Source organism: Neovison vison, chromosome 3, assembly GCF_020171115.1.
Source record: "Neovison vison isolate M4711 chromosome 3, ASM_NN_V1, whole genome shotgun sequence".
Taxonomy (NCBI): domain Eukaryota; kingdom Metazoa; phylum Chordata; class Mammalia; order Carnivora; family Mustelidae; genus Neogale; species Neogale vison.
The window spans coordinates 74,977,750-75,005,406 of NC_058093.1; the positions used below are offsets into that span (position 1 = coordinate 74,977,750).

The 27,657-nt window shown below is 35.5% G+C and overlaps 1 protein-coding gene across 4 annotated transcripts in view; it reads right to left on the reverse strand.

The window, feature by feature from the left end:
- Window positions 1-379: 379 nt before the first annotated feature.
- The window catches only part of SESTD1 (SEC14 and spectrin domain containing 1), a 144,437-nt gene continuing 117,159 nt past the window's right edge, over window positions 380-27,657 (reverse strand). For all 4 annotated transcript variants that reach the window (XM_044242445.1, XM_044242446.1, XM_044242443.1 and 1 more), the window contains 8 exons: window positions 25,817-26,011; window positions 25,174-25,288; window positions 23,581-23,740; window positions 15,650-15,731; window positions 14,696-14,818; window positions 13,702-13,893; window positions 10,367-10,488; window positions 380-7,761 (listed from right to left, as the gene is read on the reverse strand). In XM_044242445.1, the coding sequence (XP_044098380.1) occupies window positions 7,632-7,761; window positions 10,367-10,488; window positions 13,702-13,893; window positions 14,696-14,818; window positions 15,650-15,731; window positions 23,581-23,740; window positions 25,174-25,288; window positions 25,817-26,011 (1,119 nt within the window). In that variant the 3' untranslated portion in view covers window positions 380-7,631. The remainder of the gene's footprint in view (window positions 7,762-10,366; window positions 10,489-13,701; window positions 13,894-14,695; window positions 14,819-15,649; window positions 15,732-23,580; window positions 23,741-25,173; window positions 25,289-25,816; window positions 26,012-27,657) is intronic.

The window sequence follows — 27,657 nt, forward strand, 5'->3', positions numbered from 1 at the left end:
CATATTCTTTCCCCAGTCCAAATACATATTCACCTTTTAAGTCTTAATAATCGGCTTCTTGGTAGGGAAAAGAGGAATTTTACCTATTGTGGTAAGAACCTAACAATTTCACACAATGTAAGATTTAAAGAAAACCCTGAATTTCTGTGGGTGAGATGAGGGGCTGTTGACATAGAATGAGAAGCACAAGGGAAGGGGTATTTAGCCTCTGTCTTCTACGACTCCAGATTTCAGAATAAAGAGGTCACATTTTGCTTTAATCATTTTAGAAAACAATGTTAGAATAAATTTAAAGCTTTAGAGAACATAATTCAAATAGATTCAAAGATACAGAACTCATCAGATTATGTTATAGAAACCAGTATGACTTAATTCTCCCTAGATTTTATGAACGATCTTTATTAACAGAAACCAAAATTATTGTCCAAAGTGATAACATATCAAAGAAATACATATCAAAATATACTGCCATTATTAATAGTTTTTAACATCTTTATTGCATTTACAATGTGTGGAACATTATAGGGATTTACAATAGAGGCCAAATATCCCAGCCCTTAAAAATTGAATAGGAAAGATTGGATGAACCATACATAAGTATCTTTGAACATAAGCATTAGAAACATACATATGATCATAATTTCACAGGCTTATACAAGTAATTGCTGTATGTAATATAACAGGCAGGAAGGGTAAAACAGTGAATAAGAAAGTCACTGGGGTGTAAAATAACTATAACTAGGTGGTACTAAACAAAAAGACAACACAGGAAATATGATTTGTAAAGGCTAAAATGTCCTGCAAAAACATAGCTATCCCCTATCACAACTGTGAGGTAGAATTCTTCCCACCGTTTTCTGGTTTCTTGACCACTAGTTGGGGGCCTTTCCCATCCAGATGGCGCTCTATCACATTGCTGTACTCAGGACAGACTAGTAGCACACATTTTTCACTACCCCTTCTACCTCAATTGAACAGAAGTAATCTTTTGTTTAATTGGTCTTACTTTACCTACTGAAAACGGGTGGAAAAAGTTAGTAAGATAAACCAGTGCTGTTTCTTCTAGCTAAGATATCACCATGCTTGGGAAATGCTTTAATCCTTCAAGAAGTGAAACTAATGCTAAAATTTCAGGTATAGGAACCTGTTGGGTGCTGTTTAGGGCAGACAGGTATTTCTTTCCTCAAAGAACACCAACTGCCAAGCGTTAATGCCATTTCTATCACAAACCCACTTCTAATATTTCAAATATGAATCATAAAAATAGTTTACACCTTTCTACACATCCAAAATATAGTGAAAATCCAGGACACAGTATAACCACATTGGGAAAAGTATAGCCGTTTCTTTTAAAACTACCCTATGACACAGAAACTCTAATCCTAGGTACTCACCCAAGAGAAACAAAAGCTTATCTTTACATAAGACTTACATTAAGAATAATCATAGCAGCTTTATTTATAACTACTAATGCTGGAAACAGCCCAGGTATTCATAAATAGAAAAATGGATAAATTGCAATATAGTCATACAATGGAATACTACTCCGCAATAAAAAGTAATAAACTACTGAAACACCTAACAATGTGGATATATTTTCAAACCATGGCAAGGGAAGAGGCTTCTAGAAAGAGTACATGCTGTGTGGCCCTATTTACATAAAGATCTAGAAGAGAGAAATTTGATTCGTGGTAGACAAAAGGACAGTGGTTGCCTTTGGGAGGGTGGAGTGGGGTCAAGGATTGACTAGAAAGGGTCAGAGGGGAATTTTCTGATTATATATTTTGATAGCACTGTATACATTTTCCAAAACTAAGAGATGCACACTTAAGATTTATGCACTTCATTGTATGCTAATTTTACATAAAAAAAAAGTGGTTAAGCACATACTGAGCTCTAGAGTTAGTGATATGTATGCTGAAGTTATTAGTAGGAAAAGTGAAGATGCCTGCACTTGGATGAACTGTCAGAGGAGATGATAATGCAAGCATAGTTAATGCTAACTAGCGTCCGCGTGGCTGATACACTGTAAAATTTTAATTTTGTATGTTTGCAAGATTTCATAAAATGTTGGAAGAAAAATTCCACGGTGCAACACTTACCAAGTAATGCCACTGAGAATTACATTATTGATCTCATGGCAAGATAATCATCAAATTCTTCCAATCAGTGTTAATGTAGAAATTTAAGAGCTTGTTTTAGATATTCCTGAGTGTGTGAGGTGACAAGTCAGCTCTCAAATCTATACTTGCTCAAAACTGTCAGTTACATTTTGATTATATATATATATATATATATATATATATATGTCATTTATTCTCAATAAATTTGTTGGCTGTGTAGACTAATATAAGAGTTAAGATGATGAAACATTCTTAAGAGAAAAATCAAGCACAGAAATTTTTACCTGACTTCTAAACTAAAAAAGAACTACGGCAACTATAATAAAAGATGTGTAGACCCAAAACACAGTGTAAGGTTTGATCATACAGACAGGCCCCTATGTTTTGAGTGGAAGGACATCTGAATTATCCTGTCTCTCAAAGGAGGGACTCATTTGGGGATGCCCTGAAGTGATGGCATGTAACTTATAAATATTTCTAAGGCTACTCCTTGAGATTCACGAAGACTAGCTTCAGACTTCATTAGCCTTTTGTCAGAAGTAGTTTTCCACATGCCTGACTTAAAACCCATTAACAATACTGTGCTTATTATTTAGTGGCTGCTAACTATCTTTAGGTGTTTGCTAAGAATTTCTAAAGAACTGTATAAGGAATATATATATACACATACACACACAACACACACACACAGCCTAAGGGTTCTCTAACAAAAATAACCAAATAATCTTGGTTCTCTAAGTGCTTCATGTTCTAGTACAGGCTCTGCTTTTCTTGAAGCACATGGACTAGCGCTGTCAAGCTTTCAAGTTTGCTTTAAAATACTGCAGTCATGTTATTCAGGATCATATCTACGAATCTTTTTAGTCTTAAAACCTCCCCCTGCATTTATGCTATTTCATGGAGCATCCCTAGTTCTAGCAGTCGATGACAGGACCAGTCTTTTTCATTAACACTGCTCAAATTTATCAAGATTGCTCTTTTCTAACCGTAACAGTACTAATGGTGGTCTCAAGTCATGCTTGTTGATTATTAGGATACTTTTAACAGCTTTGTGCTTTTGTTGTTTCCACCGGCTGGTGCTGACTCTCTGAAATCCACTCTGAGTATGATTTTTACTTACTTATTTATTAATGCCACTGTGTCATGTCCTGTCACCCTCTAAGTAGATGATAATCCTCACTTGTCTTCCATTTCGCTGGTCTATCATCCTGCCATAAAAGAGTTAAATCTGTCAGATTTAAAAGTCTTGTTTCTTACTGATGAGCTCATCGACTCCACCCTTAGTATTTCCAGTACGTAATTCTGAATGCAAGGGAAATGGAGCTCAGAGAGGTGAGCATAGTGCCATTTCCCTCATGACCCCATGCTCGTCATCAGAGACAAGAGCAACATTAAAGATGCTCTACTTTCTATTCTGAGAAGATAATATTAATAATTCCTTCCACTTTGGATAATATTGTAGTTTTCAAACTATTTTTTTAATATGATTATATTTACAGACCCAGAGAAGTTTAGCCATTTTTATAAGGGTCAGTAAATGGCAAAGCCAGATTTTGAGCCAGATATTCAAACTCCAAACTCATTCCATTTATATTCACTACAGTTCTTACTTTGGCTTTTTTATGATCTTTAACATGTTTGCCATTACTTATGCTTCTTAGCTAAACATAGATGTTTCCATAGCACATACTAAAGCTGCGTAATGTCAGATGTTAAATCAATACTTAATTTTGCCTTATAAAGGTATTTGTTGCCCTCCACAGCAGAAGTATATTTCCACCTCTAACTGAAGATTTTTATTTTCAGAACCGAAAGTTAACAGTGCTAAGTCTACTAATTGGGTTAACTGGCTACGTATGTTCCAGCCTATCTCCTTAATTAGGGAATTCTTCCTTTGGGGGTTTAACCAAAGATACCTCAACCATGTAACTCTTGTCACTGATGATACTTATGTTAGTTTCCCATGCCATTTTCAGTAAACTCAATATGTGGAGGACTTTCACAACCAGAGCATGTTTAGTTCTTAGGAACCACAGGATAGGAAGAGTACACAGCAATATCCAATCTCTCTGGCAAAGAACATTACAATGCAGGAGAGAATTCCGAGTTCTCTGACTGTAGACTATACAGTGAGTTCTGTTCAGCTAATCTCACAGTCGTGCTGTTGGTTACAAACAGGTTTACAACAGAGAGTATGGTTAGCTCACCACTATCAGAATGTAATCGTCATGTTCACCTTAAATGTATGCCACCAACAGTAACAACAAACTAAATAGCACACCCCATATTTCAACTGATAGGGTAATGAAACAACACATTAATACTAGTTAACACTTGGGAGCACTGGCCAATTTAAATGCCTACAAAGTGATAGTAGTATTCAATCTTCCACACAGTAATGAAGCCTAGACCTGCCATCAACATCCTGGCTGGGCAGGCTGAGCAGTTTCATCACCATCATCAATGAGTCACCTTAGCAGAATAAGGTCACCAATAAGGACTGGGAATGAAGTTAATTTTATCTGAAATAAAGTTACCATCTTTGCATCTTAGCTCTGCTGGGTGAGACGTGTGAAGAACAGATGTCAAAACTATTATGTACTGAGTTTATAGAGGAGCAAATATATAGTAAGTAGGCAAGAGAAAAAAAAAAATCCCCCAAACCAGAACAAACAAAAAACAAAACAAAACTAGCCCAATTAACACTTCAAGAATTCCCTGAGATGAGCAAAGTAATGTGGAAAGTTGTGGCATATACAAATGATGGTTCTTTCTCAATTTGTGGGCCAACATTAATTCACGATGAACAAAGAACTCATGCTTTCAAACAGACTTCTGTCACTTCCTTCACATGTACTCTAAGTAACGCTATGAAAAAAAAAAAACCACATTAGGACACTGTTGGGTTTTTAATCATCACTGTATGTATACATACAGATATACATATAGAAAGTAGCAGCAAATTTACAAATGAAGAGCAACAGTATTATGTCAAAAGCATATTTGGTTTCATCTGAAATCCTCAAATTACAAGTAACATTTCCAGATGATGCCTTATTTTACTCTTGCTGTAGGCTGGATTGCTTAAGGCATATTAAAAATTAACTTACTGGACAGTAAGTAGTCGAGTTGATGATAAAACCAAGAGTCCCATTACTTATAGTGCAGTTCCTTTCTAGCAAAGTCTTAATAAAAACATTCTTACTACTCTGAAATTCAGTAGGATATTGAGTGTAACTAAATATCTATATTACTTAATACATAAGTATCTAAAATACCAAACGACTTCCTGATGAGTGGTTTAATTCATAAGTCAGTCATAATTTTAGGAAGCATATTTAAAACACACTTCAGACTGCAATATAGGGGGGATTATTACTAATGCCTACAACAGACCATTCACATACAGAGGAAGTGAGCAATTATTACATATGAGCAAAAGCCTGGGAAGAGGAGAATCCCACAAAATCCCTTCAACAGAGATTATGACGTAGGAGGCAAAGGCATCAATAAACAATTGTAGCATGTGGTTAGCACCATTATGAAGACTGAAATGAAGAATCACAAAAGTTTATACTCAGAAGTTAAGTCCTAAAAGACTGAGAAGATATCAAATATAGAAGGAATTTCTAGAATGTTCTCAGAAGCAGTGGCAGCATAAGAAAAAAGGGAGGAATTAGGCATCGCTCCCAGATTTTCTGGTATGGCTGATTAGAAAAAAATTAACCAAATTGCTCAGCGAGAACAAAAGTGAAAAAACAGGATGACTTCTCTAGGCTGAAATGACAAGTAGGTAGTTGAAAGTATGGGTCTGAAATTTTGGACCAGATATGGAACACAAAACATGGATAACACAGAAACCTAAGGATGAGATCGTTCCAGAAGCATTCTGAAGACAGAATCTGAGAGTGTATTTTAGTAGATACACTTTAAGTAGAAGTATGTGACTGCACTCAAAGTTATGGCAGAGGATGATATCTTCAAGGGACACCATTTAGGAAAGGCTGCTCAATGGTGTAAATATTACAGAGAGAGAAGGATAAGTAATCCAGACTGAAAGAAACAATCATTCAATTCTGTAACTGAGAGTCCACTGAGAACAGTTTCACTGAAGTGTATAAAACCAGACTGCAAGGTGTTGAACAGTGAGTGATAAGGATGCAGAGGGAATGATATGGATTTCTCCAAGAGGTCTGGCAGTGAAGAAGGCTGGAGAAACCAACAGGCTGAGAGGGAGTTTTTTGCTTTAGAGGATACATGAACATTTTTGTGGACATGAAAAAGGAACCAGCATACAATTCTTTGCATAATTCTGTATTAATCATAGCTAAAAATTATTTTTAATCTTTTTCAAAAACATTTTCTGAAAAAAAAATGAACACAAAAATATGTATTTTACCATTTAAACTTAATATAAACTTAAAAGCACTAACATTTTATAAATTTTATCTCTCTAAAAGACTTGTACAATTTTTGTTATTAGACTGCTTCAGAATTTTGCTTCATTTATCATGAGAAATTAAACTTTATTAACAATTGCCATATTCAATCCAGAAAGATTACTCTGATATACAGGATTATACTTAAGTAATTATGTATGCCTTCTTCCCCAGCCCTCCTCCTCAAAGACAAAAGTATCTTTAGGGTTGTTAATAATTTGGATATTTTCAACTTGAAGAGAAGAACAATTAGAAATAGTATTCCATTATTTTTAAGTTAAGATCTAAATTGCTCTTCACAATTATTTTTCAGTATTAAACATGCTTATTTATTATATACACATGCTTACATATGAATTTCCTGGCTAAAACACATGCAAACAACATGAAAGAACAAATATTAAACCATCCTCACAATCCTAAGAATGCCCTTTTAAATAAGGCACTCATGTTTGGAAACAGGATATAACCACCAAATTAAATAAGATGTTTAAAAGAAGCCTTTTATTAAGCACAAACAACTTTTAATACATTATCAATACAAATTGTCCTTTAATGAATATGATATATCAAAGATCTGAAAGTTTTCTTTATACTGACACAATAAAAATAATCAATTTTGAAGAAGAATTACAAAGTAAAATCTTTGAGTACACCACTGTCTACTAATAACAATTTAACTATAGTCTAAATTTACTACATCACCTGGGGAGGAAGGTCAACCATTTTTTATATAGAGAATTCTTAAAACTCTTATTAGCACCATTCAACGCTTATTATCAGTTGTTCACCTACAAATTGACAGGTCAGGTAAAGCTTTAAAGCAAGTGTTTTCAGTGCAATGTTTACAGTTCCTTCTTTTAAGATACTTGGAGTCTATGGTCTCAAAGCAAGTTAAGTAATGATGCCTTGTAGTTGCAAGGTGTTAACGTGTAGAAAGAAATGTAAAATGGAAAAAAATAGGCTTATCCTGGCTGTGAAATGTATCTTAATGTATTGCGGCTAATGCTGTAGTATGCCAACAACATGCGGGATTATGAACTGTAGATTTGTGGGAAGCTGGTAGCTATTAGCTCTCTGTGGTCATCATTTCGGGATGTCTCAGCTGCTGCCTTTTGAGACTAACCAGTTTCATCCTGTCTCTGATGTGTTCTGCAGTGGAAGCCATGTCACTTGGACTCCCAAAATACTGTTCAGTTCTAAAAATCAAAACAAACAGAAAAACCGCAATCAGATTAATATAAATCCACGGACTACAGCAAATGCAAAAGGGAGCAAAGATTACCATAAATATTATACACGTGATAAGACAGTTCACTTGCAGACCATACTGTTTACCTTTGAATAGTAATTCAGTAGGAGAAACATTTTTAAATGGCATTAAATATATTAAGACATGTTGAGAGAAAAAGCCAAGTGGCATTAAATGTTGTAGCATATGTACTTATAATAATCTCAATAAATCAAACAATGCAACCAAACAATGAAACAATAAAGGAAACAATGCAACATTGGAGATATTCTACTTTTCAGTTTTGGGTGCATATGCATATACAAATATAAAATCTGTATGTGTTCTTCAAGGATAAGGGCTATGTACACCAAATGTGTGTCTAATATATGTCTAATATAGCTGGCAAGCGAAATACCTGTTTAATGTTAAGGGATCATTTGAGACTTTAAGAGATAAAATCATTTAATGTTATCCTACTTGAAAAGGTACTGTATTCAGAGTCACAGAATCTTTTAATGTTTTAGAGCTAGAAGAGTTCTTAGAAATTATTTGGTTAAGTCTGTATTTTTTAAGATCAGAAAACTAAGGCCTAGAAAATTAAATGATTTAGCTAGGATCACACAGTGGGAAAACCAACTTTGAACTGGAATCTTCAAGCAGTGACTCCAGACAGATCATCTAATTTCTTTTATTTTTTCCAGGACAGTGTTACAAAAAATACATCTGAATATGCTTGCTGTCAAACAAACTATACAGTATCAACAAGTTATCCATTTTTATGACAGAATAACAATTTGAAATATTAAAGGTGGTGGTTGTGAAATGTGAATACACAGTACTAACTTATTCCTCAATCTTAAAAACATGAGGAAATGCTATGGACTATTTGGACTATTTGTAGAACACAGGAGGAGGAGGAGAAGACCAAGCAAAAATCCTAGTTACAAAGGCTCCCAGGCTGACCTCAGTAGAAGAGAGATAGTGTTAACAACTGGTTGTGAAGCACAGAAATGGGGATGGGGACTCCCTGGAATGGAATAACCAGAAGGCATCCCTCCAATACTGTTGCAAGCTAAATTTATAAATTTTTAGATTTTATTCTTTTATACTGCATTGCAGATACCTAATACGAATTTAGGCTACTTCTGATGGTTTAATTTTGCCTATGACCAAAGATTATCTAAATATAGACTATGAATTATATGCTTTCAAGGGAATAAAACTGTATCTTCCCAAAATCAATTTCAAATAATCACTTTAAGTTCATGACACAGTAGTAGTGGCACTTACTATGTGTCAGATTTGGGGGGTTTTTTGTTGTTTTTTCTTTCTTCTTTTTTTTTTTTTTTTTAAGATTTTAACTTATTATAGAGAGAGCACGCAAGCAGGGGAAGGGAGAGTTGGGGAGAGAATATCTCAAACAAGCTGTATGCCCAGCACAGACTCTGGGCTGGATCCCACAACCCCTGAAATCATGACCTGGCTGAAATGAAGAGTAAGACACTCAGTTGAATGAGCCATCCAGGAGCCCCTGTGCCAGATTCATTGTAAGTAATTTATATACATTTAGCTCATGTAATTCTCTTGCCCCTGTAACCTGAAAAGGTATGAATAATATATCCCTAATTTTTAGATGATGGAATTGAGGCACAGAAAGGCTGAGTGGCTTCCCCAAGGTGTTACAGCTAGTAAGTGGTGGAGCTGAAATTTAAACCCACAAAATCTGATTCCAGAGTTTACAATCCTATCAATTACACTATACTACAGAGTAAAGATAAATACATTCAATGATGTGGTTGCTCTGTCATTTGAAGTAAATATCCTCTGGATTACCTCTAAATTATTTTCACTGAGGTCGAGAACCTCAGGGATGAAGCTCCTTCAGATTCATTTAATGGCCCATTTATTTGCATGAGATCACTTCTTTCTTTTATTAACTTTCAAAATGCAAAGCAATGTGGGAAGCAGGACCCCATCATTTTACAAGTGAAGAAATTCAGATTCCATATAGCATAGAGAAAAGAGAATGTGTTCAGAGTTGGACCAACATGAGACTGTATTCCAATTCTACGAAATCCTGAGCACCTCACTTAATTTTTCTAAGCTTCGGGTTTCTACGCTTCGGGTTTCTACATCTATAAATCAGGATTAACCATATTGGTCTAGTACTGTTTGGTCAAACATAATGAAGTGAAGTGTTTAACTTGATGTTTAATATATTATCAGCTAACTGAACATTACGGCCCTGCACTCCCCTTCCCTGCACCAGATGAAGCCCAGAGGCATCCTACTCCCTCTCATCAGGGCCATGGCTAGAACCCAGGTTATCAGCCTTCTGCAATAAGCTGTCAAGAAGCACCACATTTGATAGTGTCAAGTACCAACTGCTACTGTTGCTAAGAGCTAAGTTTATATTTCTTTTCATTACAAACCAATTTATTGTGAAATAGAAGGCGTGAGCCAAAGCTAATTTTTACTTGGCTTTTTAAAAAACAGATATTCCTCTCTTGATGATTTCACTTTAAGAATTCACCAATAAAAAGACAAAATTATAAGAACATGTATCATACCCATCAGGATAAACTACAGGAACAGTTAATCTATCCAAAAGTGATTTCCCAACTGCTTCAATCTCATCAAATTGCTCCTCATCATTAATAGCTTCAGGCTCTTCTGGACAGTCTTGCAAAATCTGTAACAAGTAAAATGGCAACCTCGATCAAGAGATAGAGAAAGGCAATCAAGCTCATGTGAATTCAGTAGATTGAAGCTGTTTTTGTTTCGTTCTTAGCATCCCCATGTACACCGCCATTGCGCAAGACTGATTACTAGTGAAGTTGGCTCAAAATATTCAAATAAAAGGAAACACATAATACTTAATCATAATAAATAATTGGAGTAAAAAAAGTCTATAGTGATTTCTAAGAAAAAAATAATACCAGACTATTATTCGGAAAGTAAGTTTAAACTGTGCTTGAGAAATACCCTTCATTCATTCATTCATTCATTCCTTATTGTACTAAATGTTTATTTAGCAGCTTTGGATGTGACTGAAATATAGATTGTGACCTCAAATAGCTTACAGACTTCGAAAATGAGAGGAAAATATAAATCCAAAACAACATATGCTTACATTACAAATAACTGATGGGATGACCTACATAGGGACAGTTATTTTAAAAACTGATCTGCTGACTTACCTGATATAAACTGGAAAGGTTATGATTCAAATACAGGAAGTTCTACAGTCCTTGATAAAATACTATTTTCCTTAAGTATTAACATTTAAATTTAACAAGGGGAGGAGAAGAAGGAAGAAATTGCTATAATTTATAATAGCTAAGTCTATAGGTACTGATCCACACTAGTCAATCCATTAGCAAACAGTCTAGTGAACACTTGAATGGTGGCTAGTCCAAACTGAGATGTGTGTAAGTCTAAGATACACACTATGTTATAAGAAAAAACTGCAAAATGTGGGGAAGAGAAAAGAAAAAGAAGTATTTATTTTTGCAACTGTTTTTGCATTATACTTAATCTAATCTGTTTATTTCAGCACTACTCAAATAACTTTATATAAAATCCTAGATTCACCTTAAAATATCTTCGCAGTCATTATACTATACAAGTTGTTTATAGTTATGGTTATATTTATGCTTACCAGTATAAAATAAAACACAGGAAGAAAATTATACCTGATAACAAAAAGCTTTACAAAGGTTTGAGTAGTAAGGAACCTTAAATTGTGCTTGCTTTAAGTATGATAAAGGCAATGTAAGAGAATATTCTATGCAAAACAATCTCTCAACCATTTACATTCTTATATGGCCTCATAAAGAAGTCTAGATCTTAATGTCCTTGCAGATAACTTTAAGTTTTTATTGAAATTCCATTCAGTTAACATAGAATGTAATTAGTTTCAAGTGTACAATACAGTGGTTCATCACTTACATACAACACCTGGTGCTCACCACAAGTGCCCTCCCTAATCCAATCACCTATTAACGCATCGCCCACTCACCTCCCCTGTGACAACATCTCTGTTCTCTATAGTTGAGTCTGTTTCTTGGTTTGCCTCTCTTTTTTTTTCCCCTTTCCTCATTTGTTTGGTTTCTTGAATTCTACATGAGTGAAATCATATGGTATGTGTCTTTCTCTGACTTATTTCGCTTAGCATAATCCTCTCTAGTTCCATCCATGTAGTGGCAAAGGGCAAGATTTCATTCTCGGCTGAGTGATACTCCATTGTGTGTACACTCCACATCCTCTTAACCTATTCATCTATGAATGAATACTTGGGCTGCTTCTATAACTTGGGTTATTGCAGATAATGCTGTTATTAACATCAGGGTACATGTATACTTTAAATTAGTATTTTTGTATATTGTATTCTTTGGGTAAATCCCTAATAGTAGGATTGCTGGACTGAAGGGCAGTTCTATTTTTAACTTTCTGAGGAACCTTGTACTGTTTTCCAGAGTGGCCTTGCAGATAACTTTTTAAGATACTGCTTTCAAAATGTATCAGGGTTGTTAGATAATGGGCCAGTAGTCACCCTTGGACAGGAGGCAGGGGAAGCGGGAACAATGTGACTAAAAGAGATTCTGAGGTGCTGGTATGTCTGTTGTTTGAATAGTGCAGTGATTTCACAGGCATGCTCACTTTGTGAAAATTCACTGAACAGACTGAATTCAACAAAAATTTATGATCTGTACACTTTTCTGTGTTAATATACTTAAATAAAAATAAAAACTTTTCATTAAAACAATCAGTAGGGGAACCTGGGTGGCTCAGGTTGTTAAGCGTGTGCCTTCGGCTCAAGCCCTGAATCAGGCTCCCTGCTCAGCGGGGAGTCTGCTTCTCCCTTTCTCTTTGCCCCTCCCCCAGCTTGTGTGCATTCTCTCTCTCTAATAAATAAAATCTTTTTTAAAAAAATAAAACAATCAGTAGGTAAATAGGTGAAGTCGCTTATATACTTTCACCTTCATTATTGTTAGGCCTATTTTAAACCAAAACACTGACCTGTGGAGTTCTGTGACCAGCTCAGCAAGAGTTAACTATAAACACTTCCCAACAGAGATACAGTAGAACACTGCGCAATTCCTGAATTCCCGGTCACATCTCTTCTGTTCTACAGACTAGGCTATATCACATTTACACCTTCAGTTTCTCACGTTTCATATTGTACTGAACATCCCCTACACATAAACTTCCATTGTGACAGATCAAAACAAAGTTAACTATATAACAAAGCTCCTCTTCAGAGTGGAGATGTAAGGGTTAAGTGCTATAAAGTTTCTCTGCGCAGAGTTACAAGAAGGGCTCTAATGAAAATCTGCCCAAATAACACTACATATTGCATTTCTGGTTTCCAGGACTGATGAATTCATTAAATAATAAATTCTAGAATGAATCTTTAAAGATAGCAAATGAAAAAATATTTTATTTTTATCTTTATTTTCATTATTTTTAGCTGGGTGTCTATACTTTAAACCTTATAAAATTACAAAGTGCCCCTTTAAAGAATTTATGACAATTAGTTGTAGTTGCTGAGGCAAAATGTCCTTTCCTTGCATAATGAAAGCAATGGGAGCTGTGACACCCTAAAGATAGTTCATTTTGGGGGTCAGATTTGGTAAGAAGAGAAGCACTGTTGAGAGAAGACTCTTAGATGGTTTTCGATTTCTCAAACCACAGTAAGCCAGCACTGGTATACATTATACTCCAAGAATTTGATTTGAACTCTCTAAGACAATATATTATGTCTAAACAAACTTTAAACAATTGGATTAAAATAAAGTGGAAAAAACACAAAGGTTAATCACATAATTATAATATTAAAATTAATGCATTTTAAACATACAAAGTAAGTATTACTGAGACTACAATTTTTAAAAAAGCGAACCTTTTCAGCATTTGAGTGAAATGCAATAGCCATTTCCAGCCTATGCACTCTCTCTTCAGATGCTATTGTAAATTGTTTCCATACTCTGTTCAGTCGAGGAAGTGTGTCTCCAGATGACCGAGATGTGCAGCGCAGAGACTGGCACAACACCACCGTGGCCTGTAGCAACTGTCTGCCGTAGTCATAAGTGCTCTAAAAAAGAAAAAGTAAACGTGAAATTATAGTATAAGAATTCTGAAAAGAGAGACAGGAAAGTGTGCAGGAAGGGTTGTGGTTGCAAATAGTAACACTACTGGGAATCAGTACTAAATGACTTACTTACTTACTGACACTTACTACTACAAATGAACTGCAGGTATAAAAATGGATGGGAAGACAACACTTTGAATTTTTAGTAAGTTTCTTTCTTGTTGAGTTTTGCTCTCTTCTTCTGTTTTCCCTATCTCATTCTTATCAACTCCACAATCCAAAATAATGGCTGATCTCATTAACCAAAACAAATGGGTAAAGATGGGCTCTTCATAGGGCACTTTATATCCCATGCAGAAAACTCTATTATTAGGGGAAATAAATAAAGATACTTTTAACACACACAAACACACACACAAAATCTGCATTGTTATACTAACACTGGTGAAATAGAGAAACTGGGGTTTTTACTATACCGCTATTAAACTGGGGTTTTTACTATACCGCTATTAACTCCTCTATTTCTTATTCACTTTCGTGAGTGAACAGATGGATTGCCTAAAAAATGGCATTATCTAAAACAAATCAGAGGGAGCATACAGAACCTGTATTCAGGAAAACATAAACCCTCTCAAGTTTATGCAGCCTGCTTTTGATGCACCAGCTGACATTTTCTTAGTTCTGTGATATTTCTGGAATAATATAACTAACCTTCTTGGGCTTGGAGGGTTAAGTTACATTATAATCATGCAGAAAGCTATTCAAACACTGAGCTTGTAGAAAAGGAAGATAACCAGTTCTGCACCTGTGCAACATCAACAAATTTTCTATGCTTTTCTAGTAAAACTTTCGTTTCCTGAGCATCATCACCCAATCTGATGTGGGTCTTAAGAAGGGCATCCAGAAGTTCACTTAGCCATTCTACTGCCTAAAAAAAAAAAATAAAGAAGAGTGACGCTGGATCCATAACTCTTATTATACCAAAACAACATGTTTATCAAAAGAAAAATTACTACCATATGATTAATTAATCTATTAGTTATAACCCAAGTCCTTAATAGCTTATTTCATTTAAGAAAGCGACATGAATTAATGATCTTTCCACCCCCTCAAAATTTTTAAAATCTAAGAACAAGATATATTAAAGAGAAGCACTTTTTAAAAATTAATAGCACATGATTCATATTAATAGATCGTGTGTTTTCCTTAAAGTCCAAGCACTGGTATTACAGAAGACTGATGAATCACTGAACTCTACCTCTGAAACTAATAATATGCTATATATTAATTAATTGAATTTAAATTAAAAAAAAAAGATTGTGTGGAATCTCATTACAGATTTATGTTGTTATTTAAAATCATAAAGTTCCTCTAGGTCAAGCTGCATTGATGTTCTCTGATGAAAATTACACAAAAACAGCATATAGTTTTTCTAGTTGAAAAACCCTCTTGCAAGTTAAAAAAGCATTGTGCTTAAACCAGCCTTAATCTTAGCATGTAACTAACAAGTCAATAATAATAAATAATAAATAATCCCAATTTCTCACTTAATAGAGGATTTCATTAAGAAGATGAGTCATATGAGACCAGTAAAATAACTGGAAATTAAAAAACACTTTGTTATTTTCATAAGATAAACTAGAATTTGATTAACACATTTACTTTCTTAGGACCATGAAAAGTAAACTTTTTTAACAGTTAGGTGAAATCAATCTTTTAAGAGAAGACAACTACATCATGTGCCTGACTGATCTTTTACCTGGGCAGCATCTTCTTCACATTTAAACAACTGCACCATTTGAAGCATCTTTAACCTTCGCACATCCACCATGTCTTCACATCTAATAAACAAAAACACAAGGCAGAACATCATTTCAGTTTCATTAATAATTATTTTAACATCATCATCTGGCATGCATGTTTTATAGTATACTAAAATACTTAATCCTATACACCATGGAGACTTCCAACTACTTTGTATTGATTTGTAAGAATTTTAAGGATATCTATATTACATCAAAATACTTCAAAACTTCAAAATACCTGAAAGATTCCTAATTACAAACCCCTGAGGACAGACTGGATTCTGTGAAATACTGAAGCAAAGCATCAACAAAGTAAAAACTAAACACTAAACACTAAAACCCAAAGAAATCTCCATTGCCAGTTAGCATTAAACAAGCCTCAAAGATAAACATATGAAGTTTCTTAAATAATAATTTTGACAATGATGCGCTAAGGAAATAAAACAAAATAAAAACGTTGAGGAAAGATACTATATCATAATTAAAGGATCTATCCAACAAGAATATCTAACAATTGTATAAATACTTATGCTACTAACTTGAGAGCAGCTAATTACATAAACCGGTAACAAAATTAAAGAAACACATTGATAATAATACAATAATATTAGAGGACTTCAACAGCCCACTCATTGCAATGGACAGATCATTTAAGCAGAAGATCAACAAGGAAACATAGGCTTTGAATGACACACTGGAACAGGTGGATTCACAGATATATTCACAACATTCCATCCTAAAGCAACAACTTACACATTCTTCTCGAGTGCACATGGAACATTCCCCAGAATAGATCACATCCTGGGTAACAAATCAGGTCTCAACAGGTACCAAAAGACTGGGATTATTCTCTGCATATTTTCAGACCATAATGCTTTGAATTACAAGCGGAAATTTAGAAAGAATTCGAATACACAGAGGTTAAAGAGCATCCTACTAAAGAATGAATGGGTCAACAGGAAATTGAAGAATTCAAAAAATTCATGGAAATAAATGAAAATGAAAACACTACTGTTTAAAACCTTCGGGATGCAGCAACGGCTGTCCTAAGAGAAATATATAGCAATACAAGCCCTTCTCAAGAAACAAGAAAGGTCTCAAAACACAACCTAACCTTACAATTAAAGAGCTGGAGAAATAACAGCAAAGAAAGCCTAAACCCAACAGGAGAAGAGAATTAATAAAGATTAGTGCAGAAATCAATGAAATAGAAACCAAAAGAATAGTAGAACAGAGCAACAAAACTAGGAGCTGGTACTTTGAAAGAATTAGTAGGATCAATAAGCCCCTGGCCAGACTTACCAAAAAGAAAAAAGACCCAAATTAATAAAATCATGAATGAAAGAGGAGAGATCACAAACAACACCAAAGAAATACAAACAATTATAAGAACATATTATGAGCAACTATATGACAACAAATTGGGCATTCCAGAAGAAACAGATGTATTCCTAAATGTATAAACTACCAAAACTGAAACAGTAAGAAATAGAAAACCTGAACAGACCCATAACCAGCAAGGAAATTGAAGCAATAATCAAAAATCTCCCAACAAACAGGAGTCCAGGGCTGGATGGTTTCCTTGGGGAATTCTACCAGATTTTTAAAGAAAAATACTTACACTTCTGAAGTTGTTTCAAAAAACAGCAATGGAAGGAAAACTTCCAAACTCTTTCTATGAGGGCGGCAACCTTGATCCTAAAACCAGACAAAGAGTCCACCAAAAAGGAGAATTACAGACCAATATCCCTGATGAACATGGACGCCAAAATTCTCACCAAGATACTAGCCAATAGGATCCAGCAGTACATTTTAAAAAAGATCATTCTGGGGTATTTGGGTGGCTCAGCAGGTTAAGTGTCTGCCTTCAGCTCAGGTAATGATCCCAGGAACCTGGGATTGAGCCCCACATTGGGTTTCCTGCCCAACGGGGAGTCTGCCTCTTCCCCAGCTCATGCTCTCTCTCTCTTGAAAAAATAAATAAACAAAATCTTTAAAAAAAAATAAAAGAATCATTCCCCACAACCAAGTGGGATTTATTCCTGGGCTGCAAATTGGTTCAACATCCACAAATCAATCAAAGTGATACACTACATTAATAAAAGAAAGGACAGGAACCATACGAACCTCTCAATAGAGGCAGAAAAAGCATTTGAATAAATACAGCATCCTTTCTTGATTAAAACTCTTCACAGTGTAAAGATAGTGGCAACATACTAAATATCATAAAAGCCATCTATGAAAAGCCCACAGTGAATATCATCCTAAATGGGGAAAAACTGAGAGCCTTACCCTTAAGATCAGGAATACAATTGGGATGTCCACTCTCACCACTGCTGTTCAACGTAGCACTATTAGTTCTAGCCTCAGCAATCCGACAACAAAAAGACATAAAAGGCTTCTGACACAGCAAAGAAGTCAAATTCTGATTCTGCAGATGACATGATACTCTATGTGGAAAACCCTAGACTCCATCCCCAAAATTGCTAGAACTCATATAGGAATTCAGCAAAGTGGCAGGATATAAAACCAATGCACAGAAATTAGTTGTATTTCTATACACTAACAATGAGACAGAAGAAAGAGAATTAAGGAGTCAATCCCATTTAAAATTGCACCAAAAACCATAAGATATGTAGGAATAAACCAAAGAGGCAAAGGATCTATACTAAGAAAACTATAGAACTGTCATGAAAGAAATTGAGGAAGACTCAAAGAAATGGAAAAACATACCATGTTCATGGATTGGAAGAAAAAATATTGTTAAAATGTCTATCCTACCCAGAAGAATGCATACATCCAAAGCAATCCCTATCAAAATACCATCAACATTTTTCACAGAGCTGGAACAAATAATCCTAAAATTTGTATGTAACCAGAAAAGACCCCAAATGGCCAAAGGAACACTGAAAAAGAAAACCAAAGGTGGCAGCAGCACAATTCCACTTCAACCTCTATTACAAAGTTATAGTCATCAAGATAGTATGATATTGGCAAAAAAGCAGACACATAGATCAATGGAAAGAATAGATAACCCAGAAATGGCCCCTCAACTCTATGGTCAGCTCATCTTCAACAAAGCAGGAAAGAATGTCCAATGGAAAAAAGACAGTCTCTTCAACAAATGGTGCTGGGAAAATTGGAAAGCCACATGCAGAAGAATGAAACTGGACCATTTCTTTAAACCATAACAAAAATAGACTCAAAATGGATGAAAGACCTAAATGTAGATAGGAATCCATTTAAAATCCTAGAGAAGAACACAGGTAAGCAACCTCTTCGACCTTGGCTACAGCAACTTCTTGCTAGTTACCTCTCCAAAGGCAAGGGAAACAAAAGCAAAAATGAACTTTTGGGACTTTATCAAGATAAGAAGCTTCTGTACAGCAAAGAAAACAGTTGACAAAACCAAAAGGCAACCAACAGAATGGGAGAAGATAAATGCAAAAGACATATCAGATAAAGGGCTAGTATCCAAAATCTATAAAGAACTTATCAAACTCAACACCCAAAGAACAAAAAATCCAGTTAAGAAATGGGCAGAAGACATTAATAGGCATTTCTCCAAAGAAGACATCCAAATGGCCAACAGACACGTGAAAAGATGCTCAACATCACTCATCATCAGGGAAATACAATTCAAAACCACACTGAGATACCACCCTCACACTGGTAGAATGGCTAAAATTAACAAGTCAGGAAATGACAGATGTTGTCCAGGATGCGGAGAAAGGGGAGCTCTCTTACACTGCTGGTAGGGATGCAAGCTGGTATAGCCACTCTGGAGAATAGTATGGAGGTTCCTCAAAAAGTTGAAAATAGATCTACCCTATGACCTAGTAACTACACTACTAGGTACTTACCCCAAAGATAAAAATGTAATGATATGAAGGGGCACCTGCACTTCAATATTTATTGAAGCAATATTTATTGAAGCAGCAATGTGCACAATAGCCAAACTATGGAAAGAGCCCAAATGTCCATCGACAGATGAATGGATAAATAAGATATGGTATCTTTCTATAGATATCTATCTATCTATCTGTATCTATAGAATGGACAAAGAATCTTGGAACACTGTGTCAAAAACTAATGATGTACTTTATGGTGACTAACATAACACAATAAAAAAAAAGAATAAAAAAAAAGAATGGGCTACTATTCAGCTATCAAAAAATGAAATCTTGCCATTTATAATTATGTGAATGGAAGTAAAGGGCATTATGCTAAGCAAAATAAGTCAGTCAGAGAAAGACAAGTAACATACGATCTCACTCGTATGTGGAATTTAAGAAACAAAATAGAGGATCAAAAGAGAGGGAAGGGAAAAATTAAACAAGATGAAATCAGGGAGGGAGATAAACTAGAAGAGAGTTTTTTTGTTTTTTTTTTTTAAGATTTTATTTATTTATTTGACAGAGAGAGATCACAAGTAGGCAGAAAGACAGGCAGAGAGAGAGGAGGAAGCAGGCTCCCCGCCAAGCAGAGAGCCCGATACGGGACTCGATCCCAGGACACCGAGATCATGATTTGAGCTGAAGGCAGAGGCTCAACTCACTGAGCCACCCAGGTGCCCCTAGAAGAGAGTCTTAATTATAGGAAACAAAATGAGAGTCGCTGAAGGAGGGGAGGTGATGGGATGGCGTAACTGGGTGTTAAGGAAGGCACATGATGTAATAAGCACTTGGTATTATATATGTTGGATGAGTCACTGACCTCTACCTCTAAAACTAATAATACACCATGTTAATTAACTGAATTTAAATTTTAAAAAGACAGCAAACAATGTAAGTGTACAATAGAAAAATAAAAAATTATGGAATATTCATGGAAAACATATCTTTTATAGCAGTGTAAAGACTGACCTGCAATACATGAATTATTGGTATTGAATCTCTCAAACATAATCTGAGTTTTTTTTGAAAGGGCATTTTAATAAATCTTGAAAATAGGCAAAAAATAAAAGTCAACCCTTTTCATTATATTTCACCACCCAAAGTAATATCTAATTTTGAATTTTTTAAAGAAAAGAACAAACAGAAAAACCCACTCCATCTATGTTCCAAAGGAGAAAAAAAAAAACAACTCTTGATCTCTGGGTGTAGAGAGACATAATTCAGAGTACTTCAAAATTTTAGTGTGGTCTGTCCTATATAATATACGACTGAACTTTCAAGGTGACTTTAGCTACCTCAGCTCTGATCTATTCGCTTTGTCCTCATGCAATTTCATGTATTTTAGAGGAAGAGTGAACTCACTACAATCTCAAATACTAATGACCAGTTACCCAGAAGGCACTGAGCTCCATGACAGTCAGTGTTCTTAAAGAAGGTGAATAATAATACAGAAACCATTGTCACAAGGCTATTTTTTATAAAGAACGCCCTTTATAAAAGCCTATTAACATAGTACTAAAGTGAATCTGGTTACAGTTATCCTACAAGGGACTAAAAGGAAGTGATGATTAGAAGTATTTTTAAAATCTGAAGCTAAACAATGTAAGACATTTTAATGATGAAGATGATATCATAGATATATTTAGTGCATAATGTCAGGTGTCAAATAATGTGCTTCATGGTCTCAACTATATTGGTTCCATTTTTGGCAGCAGAGTTCTAAATAAACAACGTGGTGAGGGCTACTATGGAGCTATGTAAAGAGTTCTATGGGAGCAGGGAGGAACAAGTAACTAATATGTTCTACAAATCTAAAAAAAACCTTCCAAAATAAGTATTCCCAAGTCTTTAAGAATCCAGCAAGAAGAAAATGAAGAAAGTAGTAGTCTAAGTCATAGATTCAAGAAACAGCACGATGCATTCAAGAAAGTGAACTGTGTCTGTAAAAGTTGCAGGAGATAAGATTATATAGGATTGAATTATGAAGAATCTCCTACACTATTTCAAGGAGACTGAACTTCATCGGAGAAAACAGGAAATCATGAAGTGGGGTCTTATGATTAGATATGCACTTTACAACGATTATTCTCATGTACAACAGACTAGAGAGGATCAAGGCCAGAGGCAGATAAAAGAGAAGATTTTAAATAGAAAATTTCAGGACTCAGAGACAGCAGAACTTAAAATATTTGATCGGGCTATACAGGGTGAGGAAGAGTATGGATTTTAGGATAAATCCCAAATTTGGTACCTGATACCAGCTTTAACCTAGATAAGATATTAAAAGAGAAGATCAAGGGGCACCTGGGTGGCTCAGTGGGTTAAAGCCTCTACCTTCGGCTCAGGTCGTGATCCCAGGGTCCTGGAATCAAGCCCCATATCAGGCTCTCTGCCTGCCTCTCTGCCTACTTGTGATCTCTGTCTGACTTGTGATCTCTGTCTGTGAAATAAATGAATAAAAGAGAAGATCAAGTATCTGGACATACTAGGTTTGAGGAATGTGTGCAGCACCCACCTAGAGATACTAAGTAGGCCAAGTATAGTTATGGGTCCAAAGCATAGGACAGGAGTCTGGGTCAGAACCATAAATACTCAATCACAACCAAATAAAATAAAGTCATTCAAGTAGTGAAACCGTCCAGAGAGAACACATAGAATAAAACGACTGGGCCTCAAACCCTGAAAGCAGAGAAATTAGCTAGAGGACAAAAAACCAGTGAAGAAGACTAAGAAGAAACAGACTATTGGGATCATGAGGGTGTTTTCAGAAGACGACAAGGTTGTCAGAAAGTTTCAAGAAGAAAAAAGTCAGCTGTGTCCAATGCTATTCAGCATGATGAAGCAATGTGAAGACCAAAAATACTCCCTGGATTTTGAGCGAGATCAAGCATTTATTACATGATAATTACAAAGTCACGGATGATATCAGTAAGAGCAAATTCAGTGAAATAGGGTAGAAGTCAGACTGAGGAGGGTTGAAAAGTTAATGGGAGGCAGTTAGGAAATAGTATGAGTATAGATTAGACCTTCAAATGACTTAGCTGTCAGGAAGGAGAATTCTAGGGGTAAAAGAGACAAAGAAAGAGTTGAGGAGGAAAGTCTATGCATGTGTGTGATTTTTTTTTTTTTTAATGAGAGATTTAAGCATTTAAATGACAGGCAGAGATCAGAGTAGAGAATGAGAGTAGACAGGGAAGACATGAGGGTACGTGACTTATTAAATACAGAGCTACAGCATCCTTTGCGATTAGAATAAAAATGTAATGGGTAAGTTTGCATGTGAAGTTAGAAGGAATTCCTCACTAATGAGTATTTTCTCTGTAATGTAGAAATTGTTTCTGTGAGGTTTTGTTGATATCCTAAAATTTTTAAGTGTCCAAAAATTTCATAAACCATGCTATACTGTATATACTTTCATATATTAATTTAATACTTTACTTTGTAATGTTCTCTCAGGTGCTACTGCAAATTGAATTTTCAAAGAATCTTTTAAATTCCTGACTCTATATGAAATAAAACTAAATAGCCCCTTGCCCAGAGTCCACTATCTAATCCTTTCAGAGCACATATGAGTACAATGATAGTGTGACAATTTGTGAGAACTGAAGATGAAGAAACTGATGAAAGTAGATGACATATTTAATAGCAACTCTAAACCAAATGAAAACAGAAAATCAAAATTCTCCAAAAAGGGTTTTCTTAAAAGATGAAAGGGTCATAGGCTATAGTAGAAATATGGAATACAAAAGTACTTGGGTGTAACTAAAATTTTACCACTAAATTAAAAAGGAGAAAAGTACCATTAGTTGAACAAATTGTCACAATTTGTTAGTACAATTATATACAACAATTACATTCACCAAAACTTACTACAAGCCTTTTATATTAACAGGTTAGAACTTCTATTTTGTATGGAAAACATAAATTATATCACTTCTCATTTTATTATGTCATTTTAGCAAAAATTAACATGAACAGTCAAACTTTGCCTTTGTTTCCTAAGCTGCATATCTTCCATCACTCCTTGTATGTGGTCCACATTTTCTTTATTTTCAATGGTTACATCCTTTCCATAGGCCCAGGATGCCTGATTGGAGATCTGATCCAGAAGTCCTTGACCTTTTTCACGCAAACCTTGTAATCCTACATCTAAAACAAAAGTTCCTAGATTTAATCTCTTAAACAAAGGAGGTGCTTTCCCTCCCTCACGGAAATCCCCTCAGCAGATACTGTACTCGGGTTCTACGCACTGATAGCTTTGTATGTTAAACTACCTTGGGAGGAGGTTCTCTGAACACTTCAAGGAATAAACTCATTTAAACATGGTTGGAACTGAGCTCACTCTCACTGCCAAATTCTGCCTAAAGGTAATTTCCAAAAGGTGAATTTCCACTGATGATACTTATTTTTGAAAACTGAAAGCAGGAAGAAAATGTAAGAAGTTCTATTTTGATTAGTAATATTTTTCAGTTTGTTTCCTTTGTGCTTCTATGTAGTCCAATTTTTAAGAGAACAAGCCAAACATTTTGTTCAAGATAATGTTTAAGAGTTACAAGACTTAAAAGCATTCAAGCAATGCAATATCACTGAAAAAGGATGCTGAATATTTTGAGTTCAGGCATCTTCCAGTTTACACCTAATGAGAGGGAACATTTAGGATAGATTTACAATACTCCAAACCAACAAGCACACAGGAATTCCTTTCTTTTTTAAAGGAGAAGTATGGTTCTAGAAAGCTTCTGATCCTTTGAAATAAACTGCATTTGGCAAATTAAATACAAAATACGTATTATGCCTATCATGTGTTAAAATAACAAAGGCTGCAAACAAATGCCCTTACAAACATGATTTTTCAAACGCATTCCCTCAAATCCTTTTCAATAATTAATTAATTTGGTTCAATCATGTGTCACCATTTTCTACTAAGTCTGTCTTAGGTATCTGCTTCCTTACCTCCATTCCCCTTTGCCCTCCTATCCTACCCAGAACAATCCTTTCTTCCCTTTTGTACATCCACTATCTCCTCTCCAGTCATGACCTAGGGAAATTCACTGTACTTCCTTCCTACTGTAGTAAAATGTAAAGTGTCAAGTGAAATGGGATCATCCTCCCCTTGGGAGAGTACCTCGGCAATATTCCCAATTTGGAGAAACAAATGCACAGAACCATACCAACTATTTATTCACAAGGTTAGGATATAGCAACAACCAAAATCACTGCATAAAACATAGTTTTGGGGCATACAGGATTTACCACAGAACACTTCACAGCTAATTACAGCTTATGCATGCACTACAAATAACTGTTCGTAGTATATGCAAGACGTAGCACCTATAGATATACCTGGGTAAAGAAGAAAGGCTAAAGGCCCAATGAAGGAAGGGTGACAGACCATCAATGAAAAATAGGAATTTTACCATGTATTACACCCTTCAAGGGAATAAAACCTATTTTATACTAATTTTTCCTGTGTTTCCTATAAATAATTATAATTAGCTCAGTGTAAGTTGACTTCTCTAACCATAGTAATGATATTTCTAAAAAAAGAACCTTATGTTTCAGCATTGTTAAAATCTGCTTACCAACACTTTTCAGCTTCTCTTCAAGCAGTTTTAAAGTCTGCTGAATCGATGCTCCATCAGCTGGTGCTACATCTACGCACAACATCCCTAATAAGCCATCCAACTGCTGAGACAACTAAAGCAGAGGGACACCAAAGAGATAACCCTGATGTGATCAGCATCTAAAGTGTTTAATGATTAATGAGGTTTATATCTAATGAGGTTATCACAATTACACTTGAAAAAGTCTATGCTGTTAAAAGACAAGGGCGAATAATTAGAATACATGTTATCTGAAAAGACAGAACACACAGAGGCATGCACCAGGAAGACAAAGATTTATATCCAGGTAAGCAGAATGTAGGAAAGTACTCAAACGTCCATTGCAATCTATGTTATAAAGCATAAACAGAGAAATGATCAAAATGAAATATATCTAAGTTCAAACACTATTTAGACAAAAAATGTTTAGTTGCATGCAAAATGACTTAAAAATGAAAAGAAAATTTTTTAAAAAATCAAAGACTTTTATCATCTCCCCATGACTAAATTATTTTATTTTTCCAGAAAAATAATTAGGAGACATGCAAACCTGCAAAATTTATGTGCAGATAAGTGTTCAGATCATTTGAAGAACAGAAAAGCAATCAGAGTAGAAACTTACATCTTGGGCAACACCATGAAATTCAAGAGCTGCTTGTAAGAGATTCTGCCTAAATTCCAGTTGACTGGCCTGTCGATAGCAAACATCACTAAGTTGTTGCTGCAGTGACTTCAGTTCCACAAGATCTTCCTCGTCCCCAGCATTTAAGAGTGCTGCAATTTGCTGATTAAGTTCCACATACACTGCAAACCATTCCTGTAACACACATGTTGTACATTAAGGATCAAATTGGCTCCTGAAGAACCGCACCACATTTTATAATTCTTCCAGATAAACTAAGTAACATATATGATAATTATGTAAGGCAGAATTACTTAAAGTGAGGATGAGAAGTCCCCAACCCCCAAATCCTTCCACATGACTCCCGGAACTCACTCTTATCAACGACAGTATCTATCCTGTATCTTCATCTTTGTATCTAAATGGTTCCTTTCCTTTCTTGTTCTACCTGAAACCTGTCCATCCTCAGAGAAAATTATTACCAGACCATTTCTTCTCTCTTTCTCTTAAAACCTTCATCTCCTTTAAAGTGCATGCTGTTGGATAACATCCTTCCAAACCTTTCCCATTAAGCACCTTCTTCCAGGGAGTTTGGCAATGGTCACGGCCCTCCGCTCTGGGTCAGCGTTTCCACTGACTCCCACCATGTACACATCCCTGCAGTACCCTTATTAACTCTGTCTCCTGATTCCCTCCCTCACTTGCAACCATCCTGTCCCTACCCCAAATCAGCTACCTACTCCAACACATGTAAATTCTTGTCATAATCATGTATTACCATACAGCTCCCAAAGCTTCAAGAATCTCATTCTCTAACCACCAGCTACTGACTCTCTTGGTCACACTCTTTAGGACAACTCACTCCTACAGCTCCATGAGACTACCCAATCCACTGACCTGCTTGTTTCATGGCCCAGCATGAAACAGTCTCACATCCTCACTTCTGTCTTTAATCAGAGGCTATAATCACCTCCCAGAGCATAACCCATACTCGTGCCCTGCATCTTCCTTTTCCAATCCACCTGTCAAGACCTCAGACCTGGTATCTCTGCCTACTGTATACCTACACCAGAGCAGCAATATGGCTGGATAATAACAATGATGTGAACAGGTGTCTTTTTAAAGTTATAGTGTACGTAAATATATAGACTCTCTCCACATAAAAGTATGTAAAGTATATAAATAACCTCAAATAGACCTTCAGCAATCCTATTTCTCTAGTCAATACATTTTCCCACTCTCATGATTATTTGTTTTTTTCACTCCTTAAATCTCCAACTCCTTTTCCCTCTCTTCGTTCCCAGCCAAAACTCTAACTTCATTTTCTCTCCGACAAACCTATGACCCTCCCTCTTTTCTGCAGCCCTGTGCTTCGCCCTCCCCACTAAAATAGCAGATGAACTGTCCCTGGTTCGAAAGTAGCCACTTAACTTGCACTCTTTGTCCTCTATTACCTACACAAGGCTTTGCCCTTGCACTTATCTTTTCTCTCCCATCATCAATTCATTCTTCTTAATTGGATTACTTCCACCAGCATACAAATAAGGTGCAGTATCTTATATTAAAAAACAGAATTGCACTCAAGACCAAGGCTGTCCCTTAAAGGAATACTCTATACTCATCCTATCTCCTATTTCCCATTCCCTTGTTAACTCATTCTCATCAGGATTTTGTCCTTCCTGCTCTTAGCAAATTCTCAGTCTTTACCTAATTTGGGTCTCTCAGTTGCATTTTACAAAGGCAACCACTTCCTTCTTGAAATGCCTTTTTCTATTCTTTCCTCGGACACAACAGTTCTGCTGTCCTCCTTCTGCTTCTTGCCTTCTACATTTAGGAGTGAC